The sequence below is a fragment of the Salmo trutta genome, chromosome 5 (assembly GCF_901001165.1).
Source record: "Salmo trutta chromosome 5, fSalTru1.1, whole genome shotgun sequence".
Classification (NCBI taxonomy): Eukaryota; Metazoa; Chordata; class Actinopteri; order Salmoniformes; family Salmonidae; genus Salmo; species Salmo trutta.
The window spans coordinates 38,589,123-38,612,690 of NC_042961.1; the positions used below are offsets into that span (position 1 = coordinate 38,589,123).

The window sequence follows — 23,568 nt, forward strand, 5'->3', positions numbered from 1 at the left end:
GACCGAGGGGAAACTACGATAATAAACACATTAACACTCCATTCATATTGCCCCCAAAATGGCACCAAGTAAGAGTTTTAGAAACAGGGAGAGAAAGTGATTTCTTTCCAACTGCCAAGTTTGCCTGCTGCTAGTACCCCCCACTTGTGGATAGGATGATCACAAGGCAAAACTTAAAAACACCCTCTCCATGTCCCAGCCCTTGAGCCAAAACACACTTCCCACATTCTCATGTGGCATGGAGATGAGATTACAGCATTACTACACAATGGATGTCTGTCGGTGACCCTACCAAACGTTAAGCTGCGATAAATTGCCAAGCTACCTGATACCACGCAGCTGCCAACCCGAGGATAGAGGAGGGTAGGAGGGTAGCAGAGGAGCCAGGTTTTGTTATTGTTGGGACACGGTCTCCTGCAGAGAAACAAGAGATATGGAGCCACTTGGTGTTGTCATACCACGACTATGTTGTTGACCTCAGGGAAAATCTTACATTACCTCCAGGTTGACCTTAGGTATGTGGGCCTATGTAACGGATGAGTTGAGAGACACCACCACGATCATTTGTGTAAGTAATATCATCGAAAAATTGCTTAATTTGTAAAGATTAAACCTTACCGGAGACCAAAATCTAATTTAGAATAACATTGGAACATAAACAAAAGCGTTCCATGACTGTTATGATATATTATAAACTATGATGCCCTGATTGAATTGGTGGTATAGCAACAAAAGTAAACCACCCAAATCAATGAGCTCGTAAAACTAACTGTAAACTAACTGTAAACCAAAAGTAAACCAACTGTAGCAACTCCAAGTGCGCTCCCCTGGAAAGAAGCGGTCGCTGGTCACCTCGTCCCGCGCCAGCGGGCGGCAGCTGCGCCCAGCGAGGGCACAATCCAGTGATTATCATGCGGGACTGCCTGGACGCTGAGAGGGCTCCTATTCATCAGTGTTGCCCGGGGTCAGAAAGGGGAGAGGGCGGGGAGGGCTCAGGTTGCACCCACTACTCTCTAGTCGCGACGCATAATTCCATGGACAACAAAACCACGACCCTAATGACACTGTCAGGAGCCAGCGGTGGCCAGCAATCTTTCCAGGCTCCAGCTCGCGGCAAACCTCTCGCTTTCTCTGTTATGAGGGGAACTATTATTATAACTGCACACAGAATAATTCATTTAATGAGTTTTCATTATAGCAAAGCTGCAATGACAATTTACAATGCGGGGTGATGATTAGCAACAATGCATTGTTTATTATTAGGATATAACGGTTACATTGTTATTATACAATAACAGGCCTAGTCTAATGCATCATCAATGAATTATATATAATTATATTTTCACTTCCAGTAAGTGTGTTGGCTATTGAACTCGTTTCGTTTTAAACCAGCAGCTCTCAAGGGGAGATTGCAAATGGATGTGTCAGATACATATCAATATTTACAGTGGCCAGCTGTTGAAGCCGTGAAAAAAGCGCATGCTGACGTTTGAATACACTCACCCCTGGAAGCGAACAAAATGGGATCGCTCCGCATGGTGGCTTCCCAACGCATCTAAATCCCAGCAAACAGAAGCAGGCGAGTGCCCGGCAGCTGTCGAATATCAATAAAAAATCCCTCTCTCCGCGGGTCAGCGGCCAACGACGGACCCTGGTCTGTTTCTTTGAGGATAGATTTGCCCCGCGATACCAGCTCTGAACAGGCTTTCTTCACGGTGCCCTTTACGACCAACCGGCAACGTCTCCGTCACGAGTCTCCTTACAAACTTTTCTCCGGCTTTTCCCTCTTTGCTTCCTTCCTTCCGTCCTCCTCCCTCTTTCAAAACCTACTCAAACTGCCTGTGCCTGCATGGTCTGCTCAGCTCAGAAACGGAGCGGATCTTGTTTGAATGCTTGCATCTGCAGTCTGTTACGGTGCTGACAGGCGGCCAATAAAGAGAGGGCTAGTCGTGCCTTGCAAGCAAGCGCGCCGAGGGCAGACTGAACTTTTCTAATATCTCCCCCTCTCTATCTTTGCTGAAAGGTGAGACGCGACCCCTTTTCTCTCCGCCCAGCTCTCTCTCTCGGGCTCGTATTCCAGTGTGCAGTTAACGAAGGGAAGAAAATGTAAAAACACCAGGCAGGCAGGGCTAGCCCAGTTCGGAGTTCTCCCCCTTTTCCTCAGCGGCAGATGGGTTATTGAACTCAGGCTGGCTCGCCCCTAGGGATGGGGGAAAATCGGCAGTTTATGGTAATAGTAGGTAATTAAGGACCGTCCGCGTCTCTCACTGCATCCGTCACACGGTTTTGTGTCCAGAGGGGAGAACAACAGCCAGCCAATGACAGATGTGAGAGTGGGGCTCAAGTTGAAATACAGGGATACTGTATAATACCTCACCCAACTCAGACTCAACAAAACAAGGTCTGCTGTATTGCATAGTTTAGGTAGGCTGTAGCCTAGAAACGCTGGTTCAGAACTGAAAAGTTTTACCATGTGTAAATTGACACATTGAAACGAAATCATATGTAATTAAGGCTTTTCTGGACTATAAACTAAACACTTGAGGGTGTGTGCCTAGCTATGCAAAAACAAACCGACCTAACCTTCACTTCTACTGTATGTTAGTAGATTAGAGGTTTGGGTTTGGTAAAAATTGTCAGAAAAGGACCACACACATTTTGGGGTAGGAGCTGATTTCTTTGGGCAGGGCTGTCAAAACAATGTGGTAAAATCCTCAACAAGAAGCCCTGTGGATTTTCATCTCATTTTTCTTTTCCAACAAACAGTCAAGCGAAAACAAAAACACAGCAAGACACAGGTTGTCAATAATGTAGAGTATTTTTAAGGCCCTAGTAGACCCGAGATGGCATTCCTTACAGCTAGTGTTCATTATGGTACGCAGGGTATTATGGTATGCAGTCCAGATGCACCTACCGTGGGTTAATTGCAATAGTGGGAGGAGTGCTTCTTGAGTTGAGAGCAGACTAGGTAGTGTGAAAGAAAACCACAAATGTTGCTTCAGGGAGGAAACTGAGCTTTAGGGTAGTAAACGAATGGCCTGATTGCACTGATTATAGTGTTAAAGATGTGGTGCAACGGATGGGCCAATTGGAGGTGTGTGTGCATGTGTGTGTTAGAAAGGATATGAGCTATAGTGTGACCATGCAAGGTGTGAACCTTCAACCTTGTTTGACTGCACACCCTCAAGTGTGCACACACAGTACCAGTCAAAAGTTTGGACACACTTTCTCATTCAAGGGTTTTTCTTTATTTTTACTATTTTCTACATTGTAGAATAATAGTGAAGACATCAAAACTATGAAATAACACATGAAATCATGTAGTAACCAAAAAAAGTGTATTTTAGATTTGAGATTCTTCAAAGTAGCCAACCTTTTGCCTTGATGACAGATTTCTCTCAACCAGCTTCATGAGGTAGTCACCTGGAATCCATTTCAATTAACAGGTGTGCCTTGTTAAAAGTTAATTTGTGGAATTTCTTTCTTTCTTAATGCATTTGAGCCAAATCAGTTGTGTTGTGACAAGGTAGGAGTGGTATACAGAAGATAGCCCTACTTGGTAAAAGACCAAGTCCATATTATGGCAAGAACAGCTCAAATTAGTAAAGAGAAACAACAGTCCGTCATTACGTTAAGACATGAAGGTCAGTCAATCCAGAACATTTCAAGAACTTTGAAAGTTTCTTCAAGTGCATTCGCAAAAACCATCAAGCGCTATGATGAAACTGAATCTCATGAGGACCGCCACAGGAAAGGAAGACCTAGAGTTCATTAGAGTTACCAGCCTCAGAAATTGCAGCTCAAATAAATGCTTCAGAGTTCAAGTAACAGAAACATTTCAACATCAACTGTTCAGAGGAGACTTTGTGAATCAGGCCTTCAAGGTCGAATTGCTGCAAAGAAACCACTACTAAAAGAACAATGAGAAGAAGAGACTTGCTTTGGCAAAGAAACACGAGCAATGGACATGTTTAGATTTTTGGTTCCAACCGCCGTGTCTTTGTGAGACACAGAGTAGGTGAAAGGATGACCTCTGCATGTGTGGTTCCCACCATGAAGCATGGAGGAGGTGGTGTGATGGTGCTTTGCTGGTGACACTGTCTGTGGCTTATTTAGAATGCAAGGCACACTTAACCAGCATGGCTACCACAGCATTCTGCGGCGATACGCCATCCCATCTGGTTTGCGCTTAGTGGGACTATCATTTGTTTTTCAATAGGACAATGACCCAACACATCCCCAGTCTATGTAAGGGCTATTTGATCAAGGAGAGTGATGTAGTGCTGCATCAGATGACCTGGCCTCCACAATCACCCGACCTCAACTCAATTGAGATGGCTTGGGATGAGTTGGCCTGCGGAGTGAAGGAAAAGCAGCCATTAAGTGCTCAGCATATGTGGGAACTCTTTCAAGACTGTTGGAAAAGCATTCCAGGAGAAGCTGGTTGAGAGAACACCAAGTGTGTGCAAAGCTGTCATCAAGGCAAAGGGTGGCTACTTTGAAGAACCCAAAATATATTTTGATTTGTTTAACACTTTTTACGTTACTAAACTCAGCAAAAAAAGAAACGTCCCTTTTTCAGGGCCCTGTCTTTCAAAGATAATTTGATAAAAATCAAAATAACCTCACAGATCTTCATTGTAAAGGGTTTAAACACTGTTTCCAATGCTTGTTCAATGAACCGTAAACAATTAATGAACATGTATCTGTGGAATGGTCGTTAAGAGGCAATCTCTAGGCAATCTCAACGCTGTGCGTTACAGGGAAGACATCCTCCTCCCTCATGTGGTACCCTTCCTGCAGGCTCATTCTGGCATGACCCTCCAGCATGACAATGCCACCAGCCATTCTGCTCGTTCTGTGCGTGATTTCCTGCAAGACAGGAATGTCAGTGTTCTGCCATGGCCAGCGAAGAACCCGGATCTCAATCCCATTCAGCATGTCTGGGACCTGTTGGATCGGAGGGTGAGGTCTAGGGCCATTCCCCCCAGAAATGTCTGGGAACTTGCAGGTGCCTTGGTGGAAGAGTGGGGTAACATCTCACAGCAAGAACTGGCAAATCTGGTGCAGTCCATGAGGAAGAGATGCACTGCAGTACTTAATGCAGCTGGTGGCCACACCAGATACTGACTGTTACTTTTGATTTTGACCCCCCCTTTGTTCAGGGACACATTATTCCATTTCTGTTAGTTACATGTCTGTGGAACTTGTTCAGTTTATGTCACAGTTGTTGAATCTTGTTATGTTCATACAAATATTTACACATGTTAAGTTTGCTGAAAATAAATGCAGTTGACAGTGAGAGGACGTTTCTTTTTTTGCTGAGTTTACATGATTCCATATGTGTTATTTCATCGTTTTGATGTCTTCACTATTATTCTACAATGTAGAAAATAGTAAAAATAAAGAAAAACCCTTGAATGAGTAGTTGTGTCCAAACGTTTGACTGGTACTGTACGTTGACCCAGGTTATCACTCAACCAACCAAGTACAGTGTATTCAAATAGTGTTGGATCTGTGACATCCACTGGTATAGATCATATCTTCACTAACGCTGCAGAGCTTTGGTCCAAAGCAATATCAGTTCCCACTGGCTGTAGTACTAGTGACCATAACATTGAGTCAATAACAAGGAAAGCCAAAGTACCAAAGGCAGGGCCTACAGTTATTTATGAGAGATCATACAAAATGTTCTCTCAGAACTCTTTTGTTGAAGATGTAAGCACTTGGAGTATTTGTACAAATATTATTGCCAATTGTTGACATGCATGCGCCTCTTAAGAAACGAACTGTGAGAACTGTTAGAGCCCCCTCGATCGATGTTGAATTGAAAAATGGTATGGTTCAAAGAAATAATGCAAAAAAGGTGGCAAACAAGTCAGGCTGCTCAACTGATTGGTTGACATACTGTACATTTAGACATTTTGTGACAAAAAATATGAAAAAAATGATAATATCAAAACAAGATAAATGGCATACAAAACAATGGAAAATACTTTGGAGCACCTTAAATGATATTGTGGTCAGAATACACAATTCATCTCCACCCTTCATTGAAGTTGATGGGTCATTTATAACAAAACCTTTTGATATAGCCAATCATTTGAATGACTATTTCACTGGTAAAGTGGACAAACTGAGAAGTGAAATGACAACACTGAACAATGAATCATCATATTTGCACATTGAATATCTAATAATGAAAGAGAAGGATTGCTGTTTTGAATTTGTGTGTGGAAGAGGTGGAAAAACCTTTGTTAACCATCAATAATGATAAACCGCAGTAGAATTGAAACAATCAAAGTGAACATCCTGCCGAGGTTACTGTATTTGTTCCAATCTCTGCCCATAGAAATCCCACCTAAACAGTTTAGGGAATGGGATAAACGGATATCAAGGTTTATCTGGAACTGTAAGAGACCAAGAATTAGATATACAACATTACAATTACCCAAAAAAAACTGTGGGCGTATGGCCTTACTAAACCTAAATTGTTATTTTGTGTCAGCCCAATCGAGACCTCTGGTGTGTTGGTGCATTTCAGAATACGAATCCAAATGAAAAGACATCGAGACTACTATACCCATACAGACAATTTGGGGCAATAAGGTCATGGTCATAGAAATATACAATAGACACATCTGTGGATTAATTTCTCTCTTAAGACATGGTTTAGGCTAGTTAAGCAAATTCATTTAGACAGAGAGTTCAAACTGCTGAGTTGGCCCGCATATAACCCCAGCCTCATCCCTGCAATTCAGGATAGCAGATTTAAACAGTGGCCGCAAAAGGCATCACATCGTTATGTACAATTATAAAGAATGGGCACCTGGAGAACTTCCAGGACCAAAGTAAAAAACATGGCTTGGATAAACAAGATTTTTACAGATACCTACAATTCAACACTATTTTTTAAGGGAGATAAAAGTGATTGACCCTTGAGCACCTCAAAAATGTATATAAGTATTCACTAACGCATACAACTTGGGGAGTAACAAAAAAAAACTATTTCAAATCTTTACTTGGGTATTCTATCAAATAAACATTCTACAAACTATATTAAACAGAAATTGGAGGAGGAACGTAACATTGAAATAAATGATGAAACATGGTTGAACTTATGAGACTCAACGTAGCTCTACCAACTCAAGGTCTTGGAGAGAATTCTGTTGGAAGAATGTTATATGCTTCTTCATAACGCCTAAACTGAAATGAAAACAGACTGACTCCCAACACCCTTGTTGGGCTATCAAGGGTGGATCACTCTCATATCTCTTGGTCCTGCCCCGCAATCGAAACTTACTGGGAAAAAATAAGATCTAACATTAGAAAAATGGAATTTGACATAGAACAAACTTAAACGTATTTGGGTGAAATACCTGATACTTTTCTCGATTGTGTAAATTAACTGTTGAAGGTCCTACTGGCAGCCAGTACAAAGGCTGTCACTAGGAAATGGCTACAAAAAGACCCCCTCCCTTCCCCTCCCCCCTCCCAGGAGTAACATTGGATAGTCAGTTATCATGGTCAAGTCATGTTGACAAAGTTTTTGTGAAGATAGGTCGAGGTATGTCGGTTATAAAATATAAATTCTGTGTTTTTGACACCGATCAACTGTTCTAGTTGTTCAGGCGCTGATCTTGTCCCATCTTGATTGCTGCCCGGTAATACGGTCAGGTGCAGCAAAGAAAGAACCTAGTAATTCTACAGCAGGTTCATAGCAACGCAGCACGCCTTGCCCTTAACTTCACACACAGAACTAACATCAACAACATGCATGATAGTCCTTCATGGTTGAAGGTTCAGGAGAAATGGACTACTTCTCTTCTAGTCTTTTAAAAGAAACATTTGTGCTTTGAAAATGCCTAACCACTTGTATAATCGATTTGCATACACTTAAAAACAGACATACATTCAGAAAGTATTCAGACCATTTCACATTTTCCACATTTTATTACGTTACAGCCTTATTCTAAAATGGATTCAATTAAATGTTTTCCTCAATACCCCATAATGACAAAGCGAAAACAGTTATTTTTTTATTAAAAAAAATAAAAAATAAATATTTTTTAATGTAATGTCCTTGTCTATAACCGTTCTGTACTTTGTCATGTATTTGTATGTTTTATGTGGACCCCAGGAAGAGTAGCTGCTGCATGTGCAGTAGCTAATGGGCATCCTAATAAACTAAAACTAAACATGTATGTACACACATGCTGAGATTGTATCTCTTGCGTCAACTCTTTCTTGGCTGATCTGGGCTTTTGTGAAAGTCAGCGTTGACGTCAGTGCTTGGCCGCATGACTGAGATCTAATCTAATAGAGATACACACACACCACTGCTGCATGCACCGTAGCCATGAAACTGTCATGTCACTGACATTAAAATATATTAGTCCCCTATCTCATAACACAGGGTGCTGCTCCATCTCTTTATATCACACTATATCATCCTCTCCGTAGAATCAAGATAATCGACTTAAACCTTAATTCATGAAAACAATTCCTCTTTGGCTTGCCCCATGGAAAATGATGTGTATGTTTGTGCGTGTGTGTGTGTGTTGGTGGGTTCGAGTTGTGTGGGCTATGTAGCCAATTGGCCAGAGTCACATGTCTCAAAACACATGCTAGGCTCTACGCAAAACAGTCGTGACACAAGTAACCTTCTCTCCCCCAGATTGCCTTATTGAATTAAGCACACAGAGCTGGGGGTTGTAGCACAACGCTGGCCTTGTCCCGAGTCAGTAGCACTGTCGAGAGACTGGACGTCAATGGTCTATAGAGTGGTAGGAAACCAGATATTCTGGGTCACACTAACCCTCACAAACAGTCTGTCATCTGCAATATGATGCCATGACACTTTGGGAGAAAAGGGGAAAGAAGAGAGATTAAGAGAAATAGAGTGAAGGAGAGAAAAATAGAGGGAAAGTAGGAGAAAGAGTGTGAACGATAGAGAGGGAGAGAAAGAGAACGGGAAAGTGAGTAAAGAAAGAATGTGGGGGGAGAGAACAAGTGTGGATGAGAGCGACCGGAGGAGAGAAATACAAAAATGAAGAGCGAGAGAGAGGGTGTTTGTCTCAGAGGTGAGTCAGCCTGCGGTGATGAAACTGGGCCGTGGGCCCGGTTGATAGAGGTCAGGACAGGCGTGCCGGCAGCCCCAGCAGTGCGCTCTGGGATAGCCAACTCCCCCAAAGCTGAGCCTCTCCAGCTGTGTCAATGGGCTAACGGGTCAGAGATGTGGACAAAGACCTGACGCCCTGACTGGAGGCGTCAACTGAAGCAAATGCATTAAGGACGACAGTGTGTGTGTGTGTGTATGTGTGTGTGAGACTGGAGGAGGAGAAACGATATAGAGTGTGTGCGTGCCTGCTTGCTCTCGCGTGTGATTGCATGTGTGTGTGTGTGTGTGTGTGGAAAGAGCAGTCAGGACCCAGCCCATGTTGACTTTGTGTGTTAACCCCTAGCCTTAGAAAGGGACCGCTCCTATGGTATTCCAGGCACGCCTGTCAAAACAGCAGTCAACCTGCCGACCTCTCGGTGCACGACCCCACCCTCTCGCTCCCTGAACCGGCGGTCACAAGAGATTGGAGACCAGGGCCTCAGGAGGGAGTCGGGAAGGAGGGGGTTTACCGGGCATGAGGAGTGGTGGCTAACGGGGGATGGGGGTTTAGGCCTCTTGGTAGGGGCGGCATTAAACAAACACTCCTCTAATGAAGCGTTTAGGCCCCCTGGAGGTGCTGGAGTGATTGCTTCCCTACACAGGCTCCAGTTACACACAGGGGGGCCATCTGAGAGCAGTAAAGGTTGGCCACTGTGCTATGAGGTCGTATCCATCCAACATGGCGACCCACATTGACATTATAACGTCAGATTCAGAGTCAGCGCGGAACGTTCTATTGCCTTGAACAGGCAATAGAACGTCCTTTTGAAGTTGTTGGCTTTGATTGTGTGGAATTTGTTTTATCAGAGGAAGAGTGGTATCTCTAGTCCACAGCATTGGTGGAAAAAGTACTCAATTGTCATACTTGAGTAAAAGTAAAGATATCTTAATAGAAAATGACTCAAGTAAAAGTGAAAGTCCCCCAGTTAAATACTACTTGAGTAAAAGTCTAAAAGCATTTGGTTTTAAATATACTTAAGTATCAAAAGTAAAAATATAAACAATTTCAAATCCCTTATATTAAGCAAACGGCACAATTTTCTTTCTTTTTGTATTGACGGATAACCAGGGGCACACGCCAACACTCAGACATAATTTACAAACAAAGCATTTGTGTTTTGTGATTTGATTTGTTTAGTGAGTCCACCAGATCAGAGGCAGTAGGGATGACCTCTTGATAAGTGTGTGAATTCGACCATTTTCCTGTCAAAATGTAACGAGTACTTTTGGGTGTCAGGGAAACTGTATGGAGTAAAAAAGTACATTATTTTCTTTAGGAATGTAGTGAAGTAAAAGTTGGCAAAAATATAAATACCCCAAAAAACAACTTATGTTGTACTTTAAAGTATTTTTACTTAAGTATTTTACACCACTGGTCCACAGGGAGTGCAAAACTCTAAAAACAGTCATCGCTCTTTCCTGGGTCAAACTCAAGGCCACAGATGATCAAATACACAGGGCAAGAACTCAATTTCATTAACTTCCTTTTTGGCCCAACTAATCTTATGTAATCTGGAGGGCACTACAGTAGTAGTAAAACATATGTTGGCAAAGGTTTAGGGGAGATAGCGTTCTCACAACAAATACTGTACAGTACCAAGGTGTTCTTTTTCCCATCCAACATAGTAATCTTTTCAACAATACAACCCGTAATGTGGGATAAGGATTTGTAGGAATTCCTCCGGATTCCAAACCATCTGCTAGCTGGCACTGTAATACTAGTCAGGATCAATGCAGGAGTTTTTTCCCCCCAGACTAAATCCTGGAGCAGAGCAGACCAGGAGAGGAATCAGTCTGTGTTCATCTGGGGGTCTGGGCCTATGCTTGTTCCCCATATGGGCCTGACTGACTGATTGACTGAGAGGGGGGGTGGCTTGGGGGTAGACAGGATTAGATATTAGGAGAGACCCTCAATCTACATAATGTACCACCACGAACAGATCCCTTGTGATGTCAGGAGATCCATCCAATCAAGATAGTGATGCCCGTTGCCCATATTGAAATGTTTTTTTTTTTTTTTAAAGCAATAAACAGAGTAATGTTTGATCCATAATTTCCGTGTGGCATTTTGCATATAGGCTGGGGGGACAGCGGATGGATTGAGATGCGTGTGTGTTTGTGCATATGTGTGCGGGCCTGAGTGTGTATGTGTCTGTGCCTGTATGTGTCTGTGCCTGTCTGTGTGTGCACGCATGTGTGTGTTTGTGTGCATGCATTGTTTTGTGTGTGTGTGTGTGTGTGTGTGTGTGTAATCCAATGATATGTACCCCCATCTCTGTTCGTCTGTCCATACGGCCACACTGTACAGAGGATTCACATCGAGTTAATACAGTATGACCAACAGGCTCCAATTAAACCCTTTTTACTGTTGTAACCGCTCAGAAATGCATGAAAAAAATAAAAAATAATCTCCTCAAAAGCCTCTTGGAATCAGGTCATGCTGATTGTGGCAGGTTAGTAGGTCCGTTCATTTACGAGAAGTGATTCTCGGTCCCTATGTCACACACACACATGCATACACACACCGTGCAGACGCGCCCGTAGCGTCACATTCCATGCCAGGAAGTGTGTGTGTGTGTATGACAGTGACATCAAGCCAATATAAACATATTGGCATAATGCGTCAGCAGCTAGACTAGAGAAAACCATAATGTGGCTTCAGGTCTGGAAGAAGCATTATCATCGCAGGTAATAGCCCCTTTAAGGCCTGTCTCTATTACCGGAGTGGAGGTATATTATAATTCCTTTGATTGAAAAGCACCATTTGATACCTCCAGATCTGCTATGCCTAGCTCAGAGTACAACAACATACAGTGCCGTCGGAAAGTTCAGACCCCTTGACTTTTTCCACATTTTGTTATGTCACAGCTTTATTCTAAAACGGATGAAATAAAAACAATTCCTCAATCTACACACAATACCCCATAATGACAAATCAAAAACAGGTTTTCAGATTATTATTTTTTTTTACAAAATACCTTATTTAAATAAGTATTCAGACCCTTTGCTATGAGACTCGAAATTGAGCTCAGATGCATGCCGTTTCAAATTGATCATCCTTGAGATGTTTCTACAACTTCACTGGAGTTCACCTGTGGTAAATTCAATTGATTGGACATGATTTGGAAAGGCACACACCTGTCTATATAAAGGTCCCACAGTTGACAGTGCATGTCAGAGCAACAACCAAGCCATGAGGTCGAAGGAATTGTCCGTAGAGCTTGTGTCGAGGCACAGATCTGGTGAGGGGTACCAACACATTTCTGCAGCATTGAAGGTCCACAAGAACACAATGGCCTCCATCATTCTTAAATAGAAGAAGTTTGGAACCACCAAGACTCTTACTAGAGCTGGCAGGCCAGCCAAACTGACCAATCTGGGGAAAAGGGTCTTGGTCCTCTGTGGAGATGGGAGATCCTTCCAGAATGACAACCATCTCTGCAGCACGCCACCAATCAGGCCTTTATGATAGAGTGGCCAAACGGAAGCCACTCCTCAGTAAAAGGCACATGACAGCCTGCTTGGAGTTTGCCAAAAGGCACCTAAAGACTCTCAGACCATGAGAAACAAGATTCTCTGGTCTGATGAAACCAAGATTGAACTCTTTAGCCTGAATGCCTAGTGTCACATCTGGAGGAAACCTTGCACCATCCCTACAGTGAAGCATGGAGGTGGCAGCATCATGCTGTGGGGATGTTTTTTAGCGGCAGGGACTGGGAGACTAGTCAGGAGAGGGAAAGATGAACTGAGCAAAGTACAGAGAGATCCTTGATGAAAACCTGCTCCAGAGTGCTCGGGACCTCAGACTGGGGTGAAGGTTCACCTTCCAACAGGACAATGATGCTAAGCACACAGCCAAGACAACACAGGAGTGGCTTTGGGACAAGTCTCTGAATGTCCTTGAGGGGCCCAGCCAAAGCCCGGACTTGAACCCGACCGAACATCTCTGGAGAAACCTGAGAATAGCTGTGCAGCGACGCTCCCCATCCAACCTGACAGAGCTTGAGAGGAACTGCATAGAAAAATGGGTCCCCAAATACAGGTGTGCCAAGCTTGCAGCGTCAGACCCAAGAAGACTTGAGGCTGTAATCACTGCCAAAGTTGCTTTAACAAAGAACTGAATAAAGGTTCTGAATACTTATGTAAATGTGATATACGTTGTTTATTTTGAATAAATTATCTAAAACATCTACAAACCCGTTTGTGATTTGTCATTATGGACTATTGCGTATACCACCACCCCCGAGTGACGCAGCAGTCTAAGGCACTGCATCTCAGTGCAAAAGGCGTCACTACAGTCCCTGGATTGAATCCAGGCTGTATCACACCCGGCCGTGATTGGGAGTCCCATATGGCGCGCACAGCGTCGCCCGGGTTTGGCCGGGGTAGGCATTCATTGTAAATAAGAATTTGTTCGTAACCGACTTGCCAAGTTTAAATAAAAATAAATAAAACATTTATGAGGGGAAAAAAACGATTTAATCTTTTTTAGAATAAGGCTGTAACATACCAAAATGTGGAAAAAGTCAAAGAGTCTGAATAGTTTCCGAAAGCTCTGTATCTGCACTGACTCTGTATAGGAGTCTTTACTGAAAAAGGCCTCAATGCCTTTACAGAAACCAAAAGAAAGAGGAAAACTAGGTCAAGAATGAGAGTCGGTGCGGTTCGTGTCAGCCCAACTTGCTGTGGTGTAATAGCAGCAACAAAAGAGAGCATTTTTGTTTGCCTGCAGAGTTTTGATGACACAAGACTATGGGGACTGTCTGACTTCTCACTGACAAAGATGCATCTAGGCGTGAGTGCATGTCTTCCCTTGAGTGTGTGTGTGTGTGCGTGCGTATGTTTGTGCATGAACCCCCTATACCTACTGTACATCTTCGGCAATAACCAGCCTCAACGTTCCAAACTAGTGAAATTGGCCCAACGAAAAGGAAGTAGTCAAATCCATGACATCTCCTCTCTCTCGCTCTCCCCATCCCTCTCTTTTCCATCCATTACCATGGTAGATTTCACTCACACGTCACAGGCAGACCCAGAGACAACCATAAGCGGGGCATTCGATCAATCTAGCCCATGTGTATTGGAACCATACGGATGTAGCAGTGACATTAAATAAAACATCAGAGAAGTATTTGACAGAAACCCCAGAGCAACAGAGAGGTTAAGAGGTCTTTGCAACACTCACGCAGGCCAATGCACAAAACAGACTCAAACACACACCACAGCTGGTCTTGAGGGGGAAAGACTGTAACTTTATAACCCGTTTAGATTCAAACCAGAATGTAAAAGAAAAGCTGGGGGCAAAACACTAACAAGCATTTTACATGCCTTTAAAAAAAATATTTGTCAAATGAAACAGCATGAGAGAGATTGAGTGAAATATAGACGTTTGAATTGCAGCAGTGAAAACCCAGAGTACTAGCCTATTAGTGGCTTATATCCCATCTGATAGAGCATGATCTACTGTCGGCCTGAATGTTTGTTTGTGTTTTCAGCTCAAGCGGAAAGAGAACATAGTCGTTTATCTCAACTGTGGTCTGTTTAGTTGTGTTTACCTTTGAGAGTGAAGAGAATTTGTGCTACAGAGTCAAACCTTGGAGGTTTAAGCTACTCTATTAAAAAAAGGGTTCCAAAAGGGTTCTTTGGCTGTCCAAATTGGAGAATCCCTTTTGGTTCCACGGAGAACCCTTTTTGGTTCCACGTAGAACCCTTTTCGGTTCCACGTAGAACCCTCTGTGGAAAGGGTCCTACATGAAACCCAAAAGGGTTCTACCTGGAACCAAAAAGGTTCTTTAAAGGGTGCTCCTAGGGTTAAAGGGTTTTCTAAAGGGTTCTCTCTCTCCCATCCCTCTCTTTTGCCTCCATTACCATGGTAAATTTCACTCACACGTCACGAGCAGACCCAGAGACAGCCATAAATGGGGCATTCGATCAATCTAGCCCATGTATATTGGAACCATACGGATGTAGCAGTGATATTAAATAAAACATCAGAAGAACCATTTCTAGATAGAAAAAAAGGTGCTAAGAGTATACCTTCCATGTCTTCTATTTCTAGAGTGCAAACTTCAGAGGGAATCCTATACATAACATGCCCTACCCTCTATTTGCTATTCACTAGTTGGCAGGCTGTGACAGTCATGGAATTTTGGATGATGGTTATATTGTTTGAATAGCATCTTTTGTTTTCTTTTTGCACATTTTCTCCTGTTCTCCGCTCCTGACTGCATGTGCTGCTGCTGCAGGAAGGGGGGCGTTGTCTAGGCAACCACCTTTGCTACAACACCTTGATTGTTTGAAGAGTCGATGTAACTGCAGAAACTGACTCAAACGCACTAATTGCCGGCCGTCCCAGTCTTTAGTCAGCTGTTCGTTGCACACACACACACACACACACACACACACACACACACACACACACACACACACACTTCTTTCTTCCTTAAAATGCTCATGACGGTTATTTTATTTTCATGACGATCGGTCACACTTATACGGTAATTGTGCCAGCCGTACTAGTTGGACAACATATTACGGTCACACACGCAGACACAGACATACAAGCACATCCTAGTGTTTTCCTATTCACAGACAGGAAGTTTCTTCTGAAAGGGTGAAGAGCTCATCAGATTATTTGGAGGAAAATCACCTAATACCCTTTAAGCTCTTAACGATACACTAGGAACGCAATCTCTTTTTTCCCTCTCTTTACTCTGTTCAATTTGTTTCTCGTTCGCCCTCTTTCAGCAATGACCTGCCTCTGTCTCTCTCCTTTTCTCTCTCTGTAAATGCAGAAGTCGTGGAAGCCTTTCCAAATGTAAACGACTGGGATTAACATAACTTCATCCTCTGCACTGTTTTACACATATCCCTAAGCCCTTAGGATATCCCTCTCCTCCTCCTCCCCATCTCTTCCTTCTCTCCCGCTGCTAACAACTCAACCAACTACACTCCAGGCCCCAGCTGGTGTTGCCATCGTGCCCGGTCAGAGGCCCTAATGTCCGCAGCCAATTGGATCGAGCGGACAGGCAGGCAGGCTGGTCTAGGGCGACTATAGTCCGGTAGTTAAACAATAATCAAGCCTCTACGCCTATCACTCTCCGCCCGTCCCTCCATCCCTCCTTAGATTTACCATCTGGCTCAGATGGAGGCCTGGCCATTGCATGGTCTCAGTGGGGAGCCAGTTAGTTTGTTAGGGGGCTTTTTCCTAGGGTTTAAATAATGCATCTGTTCCTGTCTGCAGGGGGTGGTTGGGTGTGTGGGTGTGTGTGTATGTGTGTGTGGTGTGTGAGAGAGGGGGCAGTCCATTAAGGCCCCAATCTGAGCTCATTAAAGATGAATGAGCCATAGGGAGGGGAGACAGACAGGCTGAGATATATGGACTAAGGTCCATGGAAGACGTGGTAGAGTATTTGTATTTGCAGCAGCTACTCTTCCTGGGGTCCAAACATATTAAAGCACTTACATTACATATAAAACAGTACATCATATGACATTATTACACCACTACATATCTACAATATCACAATGTGTGCATATGCATGTGTCTGTACCTTTGTGTGTGCCCGTTCACATTCCCCATTGTTCCATCAGGTGTATTTTTACCAGTTTTTTAAAAATCTGATTCTACTGCTTGCATCAGTTACCTGATGTAGTCATGGCTCTATGTAGTATTGTGCAGCTCCCATCGTCTGGACTTGGGGACTGTGAAGAGACCTCTGGTGGCTTGTGGGGTATACATGGATGTCCGAGCTGTGTTTTAAAACAGACAGCTCGGTACATTCAGCTTGTCAACACCTCTTACAAAAACAAATAGTGATGAAGTCAAACTCTCTTCCACTTTGAGACATGAGAGACTGACATGCATGTCATTAATGTTAGCTCTCCGTGTACTTTTAAGGGCCTTCTCCCCCTCTTTGTGGCACCTGACCACACTACTGAACAATAGTCAAGGTGCGACAAAACTAGGGCCTGTAGGACCTGCCTTGTTGATAGAGTTGTTAAGGCAGAGCAGCGCTTTACTATGGACATACTTCTCATCTTAGCGACTGTTGTATCAATATGTTTTGAACATGACAGTTCAGGGTTACTCCAAGCTGTTTAGTCGCCGCAACTTGCTCAATTTCCACATTATTCATTACGAGATTTAGTTGAGGTTTAGGGTTTAGTGAATGATTTGTCCCAAATACAATGCTTTTAGTTTTGGAAATTTTAAGAACTCCTTGCTACCCATTCCGAAATGAACTGCAGCTCTTTGTTAAGTGTTGCAGTCATTTCAGTTGCTGTAGTAGCCGACGTGTATAGTGTTGAGTCATCCGCAGACATAGACACACTGCTTTACTCAAAGCCAGTGGCATGTCGTTAGTAAAGATTGAAAAAAGTAAGGGGTCTAAACAGCTACCCTGGGGAATTCCTGATTCTACCTGGATTATGTTTGAGAGGCTTCCATTAAAGAACACCCTCTGGGTTCTGTTAGACAAGTAACTCTTTATCCACATCATAGCATGGGGTGTAAACCATAACACATATGTTTTTCCAGCAGCAAACTATGATTGATCATGTCAAAAGCTGCACTGAAGTCTAACAAGACAGCCCCCACAATCATTATCATCATCAATTTCTCTCAGCCAATCATCAGTCATTTGTGTAAGTGCTGTGCGTGTTGAGTGTCCTTCCCTATAAGCGTGCTGAAGGTCTTCTGTCAATTTGTTTACTGTGAAATAACATTGTATCTGGTCAAACACAGAAGTTCCAGAAGTTTACTATGGGTTGGTAACAGGCTGATTGGTCAGCTATTTGAGCCAGTAAAGGGGGCTTTGCTATTCTTGGATAGCAGAATGACTTTAGCTTCCCTCCAAGCCTGAGGCCACACACTTTCTAGTAGGATTAAATTGAAGACAAAATAGGAGTGGCAATATCGTCCGCTATTATCCTCAGTAATTTTCCATCCACATTGCCAGACCCCGGTGGCTTGTCATTGTTGATAGACAACAATAATTGTTTCACCTCTTCCACACTGACTTTATTGAATTCAAAAGTACAATTCCTGTCTTTCATAATTTGGTCTGATATACTTGGATGTGTAGTGTCAGCCTTTGTTGCTGGCATGTCATTCCCAAGTGTGCTTATCTTGCCAATGAAAAAGTCATTAAAGTAGTTGGCAATATCAGTGGGTTTTGTGATGAATGAGCCATGTGATTCAATGAATGGGAGTGACCTCCCATTTGACATACCCTGATCAGGGAGGAAAGTTCAAGCTCTGTGTCTACATTTGTGGATCATCTAAGCAATATACATGTAAGTAAGTAGTTCATAGGAGCAGGAGCTTACCTCCTGTTTCTGTATCGTGAGGCAGCTTGATGTACAAGTACAATCCCTGGACAGGACGCTAATCTATCGCAGGGCCTAGAGTGCAGGGCCTAGAGTACTCGATATAGGGGACCACAATTTACCTGTGGGGTGTGATTTGATATAATGTAACTTGAGGGAGGCCAGATCTGTCAACTGCTAAACTCACAAGGAAGTTCATCACATATCCTCAAAAACACCAGTGTGGGTAAATGCTGAAATAGTACAATAGTTCTATCTACATAGCTAGGTCACTAGCCTGGCGGGGGGGGGGGGGGTGCACGCTATATTTCACCAGACGGAAACCTATGGTTCACGCTCTCCCATTAGTTATCCATCTCTTTGGCCTCTGGTCAGATCCTGTATCAGGCTCTGGAAAGAAGGAGGGGTAAAGGGAGGGAGGGAGAGGGGGGGAGAGAGAAAGGGAGAGAGAGAAAGGTAGAATGAGAGAGAGAGAGGGACTGTCACGGTTATCATATGAATGAGACCAAGGTGCAGCGTGCGTATCGTTCCACATCTTTATTTATATGTGAAACTATGCAATACATATAATAAACTATAAAAAACAAAAAGTAAAACGTGACGAAGAGGTACCACATGCACTAACTCAAAATAATCTCCCACAAACACAGGTGGGAAAAACAACTACTTAAATATGACCCCCAATTAGAGACACCGATGACCAGCTGCCTCTAATTGGGGATCATCCAAGAACCCCAAGATAGAAAAACAGAAACTAGAACCAAACAACATAGAACTAAATAAACTAGAAAAAAAAAACCAGTCATGCCCTGACCTACTCTACCATAGAAAATAAGAGCTCTCTATGGTCAGGATGTGACAGGGACACAATATCCTAGTAGTCTCTGTCAAAATCAACTCAGTCTCACCTGTCTAACACAAATAACCCCACTGGGTCCTCCTTTCAAGAATCGGAGAGGGGCCCGACAGCCGCCTGCTTTCCTCGCCTGAGGGTGTGTGTGTGTGTGTGTGTGTGTGTGTGTGGGGGGGGGGGGGGGGGTGTATAATCCAGCCTGAAACCCCACCTTTAACCCCTATAAACCTACAAAGGTCACAGAGCCCAGGTTAGGCCGTTGGGGGACTATAAAGACTCCTGCCTAGCATTGCTTGTTTATGATGTAATATTTGGGTGAAGAGAGAGACTTCCCGGTCAAGCGGTTTATGACCTCAATTGTGTGGGTGGCGATTGTTATCCAATACGGTCCCACTTCTGTGGATGACCTAGAATTAGAGCAGTAGCAGGAGACAAAGTGGAGAGAGAGAGACAAACAGAGAGAGGGAGTGAGGCCACTACCCATATTTACAACCTCTTTGTTTGTTACACCCAAGAGGTGATTCCTTAGACCCTGAAGAGTAACAAGGAACTAAATGCTCACTAAATCTACTGACTAACACTAGGCCGGACAATGGGGTTGCTCTCCGCAACACACGCACACAAACACACACACATTAATCCTGTCAACCTTTTGACCCTGTGTTGCAGAAATTGACACATTCCATGACTCTGTAATGGTTATTGCAAATGTTGTGAGAACGTATGATCGCTGAGGGAGGTTATGGATAAACTTAGCTAGTTAGCCATGTTAGTTAAAGCCTTGCGTTGCTGGCTAACCAAGTCTCGATAGCTAGCCGTGTGATGCTAGCTTCCACCGGAGACTGAGGAGTAGAAAATAAATTCTACTCGAAACAAAAAAGTTGTCAGTACTCAACACTATCAACAGGAGCTGAGGTCCTACATTCGGCAGTGTTAACCTCACGGTTCGCCTAAGAACGGTTCAGCAGAAAGACAGGGATTTAGTTGTGCTAAATCATCAGGAGAATTAGTCATCTCTTCCGCAAGGAAGAGAGACGAAAACGACCAGAGGGGCGAGTGGCGCCTTATAAGGAGGGGAGGGCTCACCTCATTTGCCACCAGACCTGTCTGTCTCCAACAGACGTAATGTGATTGCGTCTTCAAGTTAGTGATCCGCTAGACTAGCGAATCCCATAAGAGAGTCTGACTGGTAAACCTATAAAGGCAGGTCATCTAAAGAAGCAGTTAAACCCAGGCACTGAAGTTGATGGACGATTATGTACCCTTAACTAACACTTATAAAGATACCATGTCTCTTTGCACAGGATATGCTACAGTGAATCTGATTAATGGTTATAACCTCCAAAGTAGCCCTTAATCAGCTGTGCGTGCGTGTGTACATCATTGTGAACTAAGGGTCAGTCGGTGGGTTTTAAAGAGCTTGTTTTAAATTTCCTCAAGGTTCCCTGAGGATAGGTCTCTTTTACAAACCCCTCACACACACGCGCCCCCACATCCTGCCTTTAGGAGGGGGAAATTGGCCTAGTTCCTTGGGGGTTTTGAGTAACATTAGGGCAATATGTGCTATATGGACACCGTTGTTCTAGACATTAGTTTGAGCTCTTTGGCGCCCTATCCTAACTCAAAACAATCCTATCCATTACTACTGTAAACACAATTCCTATTTTGCCCATTATTTTGAACCATGGATATAACACAGCAAGTCATAAGGTGGTTTATGACAACAATAACCATTTCGCATTACATCAAAACATTGTGTGCGATGAGATGATGTTGTTTGGGATGGCTGAGGTTTAAGTTCATATTTTGCCCATTGTTTTGGGTCCTGGGTGAATTAATGAAATAGAGTAAGCCACAAGGGAGTTTACGACGACACTTATCATCGATATTACATCGATAAAGTCTTTGTGACTTTAGGCTGTTGTTGTGTTGGCTTAGTTTAAAGGCTATTTTGTCAGTAATAAAACCAGAAGCATCCCACTGGGAGACTGAGCTTTAAGGCATGGGGCTTTTGAACTACAGTACCAGTCAAAAGTTTGGACACAAATACTCATTTAAGGGTTTTTCTTTATTTTTTACTATTTTCTACACTGTACAATAATTTGAAGACATCAAAACTAAGAAATAACACATATGGAATCATGTAGTAACAGAAAAAAATTGTTAAATAGATCAAAATATATTTTATATTTGAGATCCTGCAAAGCCGCCTTGACAGCTTTGCACACTCTTGGCATTCTCTCAACCAGCTTCAACTGGAATGCTTTTCCAACAGTCTTGAAGGAGTTACCACATATGCTGAGCATTTGTTGGCTGCTTTTTGTTCACTCTGCGGTCCAACTCATCCCAAACCATCTCAATTGGGTTGAGGTTGGGTGATTGTGGAGGCCAGGTCATCTGATGCAGCACTCCATTACTCTCCTTCTTTGTCAAATAGCCCTTACACAGCCTGGAGGTGTGTTTTGGGTCATTGTCCTGTTGAAAAACAAATGATAGTGGGACTAAGCGCAAACCAGATGGGATGGCGTATCACTGCAGAATGCTGTGGTAGCCATGCTGGTTAAGTGTGCCTTGAATTTGAAATAAATCACCGACAGTATCACCAGCTAAACACCCCCACACCATCACACCTCTTCCTCCATGCTTCACGGTGGAAACCACACATGCAGAGATCATCCATTCACCTACTCTGCATCTCACAAAGACAAAGCGGTTGGAACCAAAAATCTCAAATGTGGACCTATCAGACTAAAGGACAGATTTCCACCGGTCTAATGTCCATTGCTCGTGTTTCTTGGCCCAAGCAAGTCTCTTCTTATTGGTGTACTTTAGTAGTGGTTTCTTTGCAGCAATTCGACCATGAAGGCCTGATCCCCACAGTCTCCTCTGAACAGTTGATGTGTCTGTTACTTGAACTCTGTGAAGCTTTTATTTGAGCTCTAATCTGAGGTGCAGTTAACTCTAATGAACTTATCCTCTGCAGCCGAGGTAACTCTGGATCTTCCTTTCCTGTGGCGGTCCTCATGAGAGTTAGTTTCATCATAGCGCTTGATGGTTTTTGTGACTGCACTTGAAGAAAATGTTCCAATTGACTGACCTTCATGTCTTAAAGCAATGATGGACTGTTGTTTCTCTTTGCTTTTTTGAGCTGTTCTTGCCATAATATGGACTTGGTCTTTTACCAAGTAGGGCTATCTTCTGTATACCACTCCTACCTTGTCACAACACAACTGATTGGCTGCACATAGCCTGAAATTACATGATGTTTACTGATCATGAAAAGCATGCAGGTACTTGCTGTACAACTATGATAGAGAGTTAAATGTGCCCAATTGTTTTGCATGGAATAATCATAAATTAGTAGTTCTCTTCAAGAGGGGTTCATAACAATATCCCTTGTTACCATATTAGCAGTTGATAAAACCGTCTGGCTAGCTAGATAACAAACATACAGTGCAGATAAAATTATTTGAAGAATTTAACATTTATTTGACAATCCCTTGAAAACAGCATGCAGTTGTCAACGGTTTTAACCGAGCTGGAGGTCTCCTTGCCCCCCAGCAGCCAAATCGAACCCTCCGCACCGTATTGTGACATTTTATTGATAGCAACCTATTATCTCAGGACTTATACAATTGTGATATTTCAGTTATGATTTTTTTTTCTTCTTAATTTGGAAAATGTTCTATAACTTTCTCACATTGAAAATGTGGAGTAGGTTGTGTAGATCTGTAGGGAAAAAAATCTAATCCCATAGAGATCAAATTTGAAGGCAGCAAAATGTGAAAAAAAGTTCAAGGGGTGTAGACTTTCTATAGGCTTTGTATATGATTGTTGCATTTATAACTTGTCTAAGTCCTATCATCAACTGGTTTCAGCCAGTGTATTGCTGTGGATTGACTGCATTGTTTGAATAGAATGTTACCATATTAGCAATTGATAAAACCGTCTGGCTAGCTAGATAACATACAGTGCAGATAAATTCTTCAAATACATTTTTTCATACAATATCTTAAGGTTCATGTCCATTCTAGTATCCTAATTCTATGGGCATACCACTGTACCTCCACCTCACTGAAATCCCATCCCTCCTTACTCTACATGATTAGGTTGTTGTTTTGACCAGGCACGCCAACTTTTGAAGAGAGAGAATCTCACACCAAGATCTCTTGAATGTCATTGGCTCCACCCCCTAGCCAGGGGTCTGGGCTCCCCTCCCCTATGA

The 23,568-nt window shown here is 43.1% G+C and overlaps 1 protein-coding gene across 3 annotated transcripts in view; it reads right to left on the reverse strand.

Annotated features, from left to right (window-relative positions):
- Nucleotides 1-23,568, reverse strand: part of LOC115194117 (actin filament-associated protein 1) — a 107,551-nt gene that overhangs the window by 56,823 nt on the left and 27,160 nt on the right. The window contains exon 1 of one of the 3 annotated variants that reach the window (XM_029753504.1): nt 1,504-2,096. The exons of the other annotated variants lie outside the window; for them this stretch is intronic. Within the exon in view, the coding sequence (XP_029609364.1) occupies nt 1,504-1,555 (52 nt within the window). The 5' untranslated portion in view covers nt 1,556-2,096. Of the gene's footprint in view, nt 1-1,503; nt 2,097-23,568 lie in introns of those variants that run through there. 3 annotated transcript variants of the gene reach the window in all.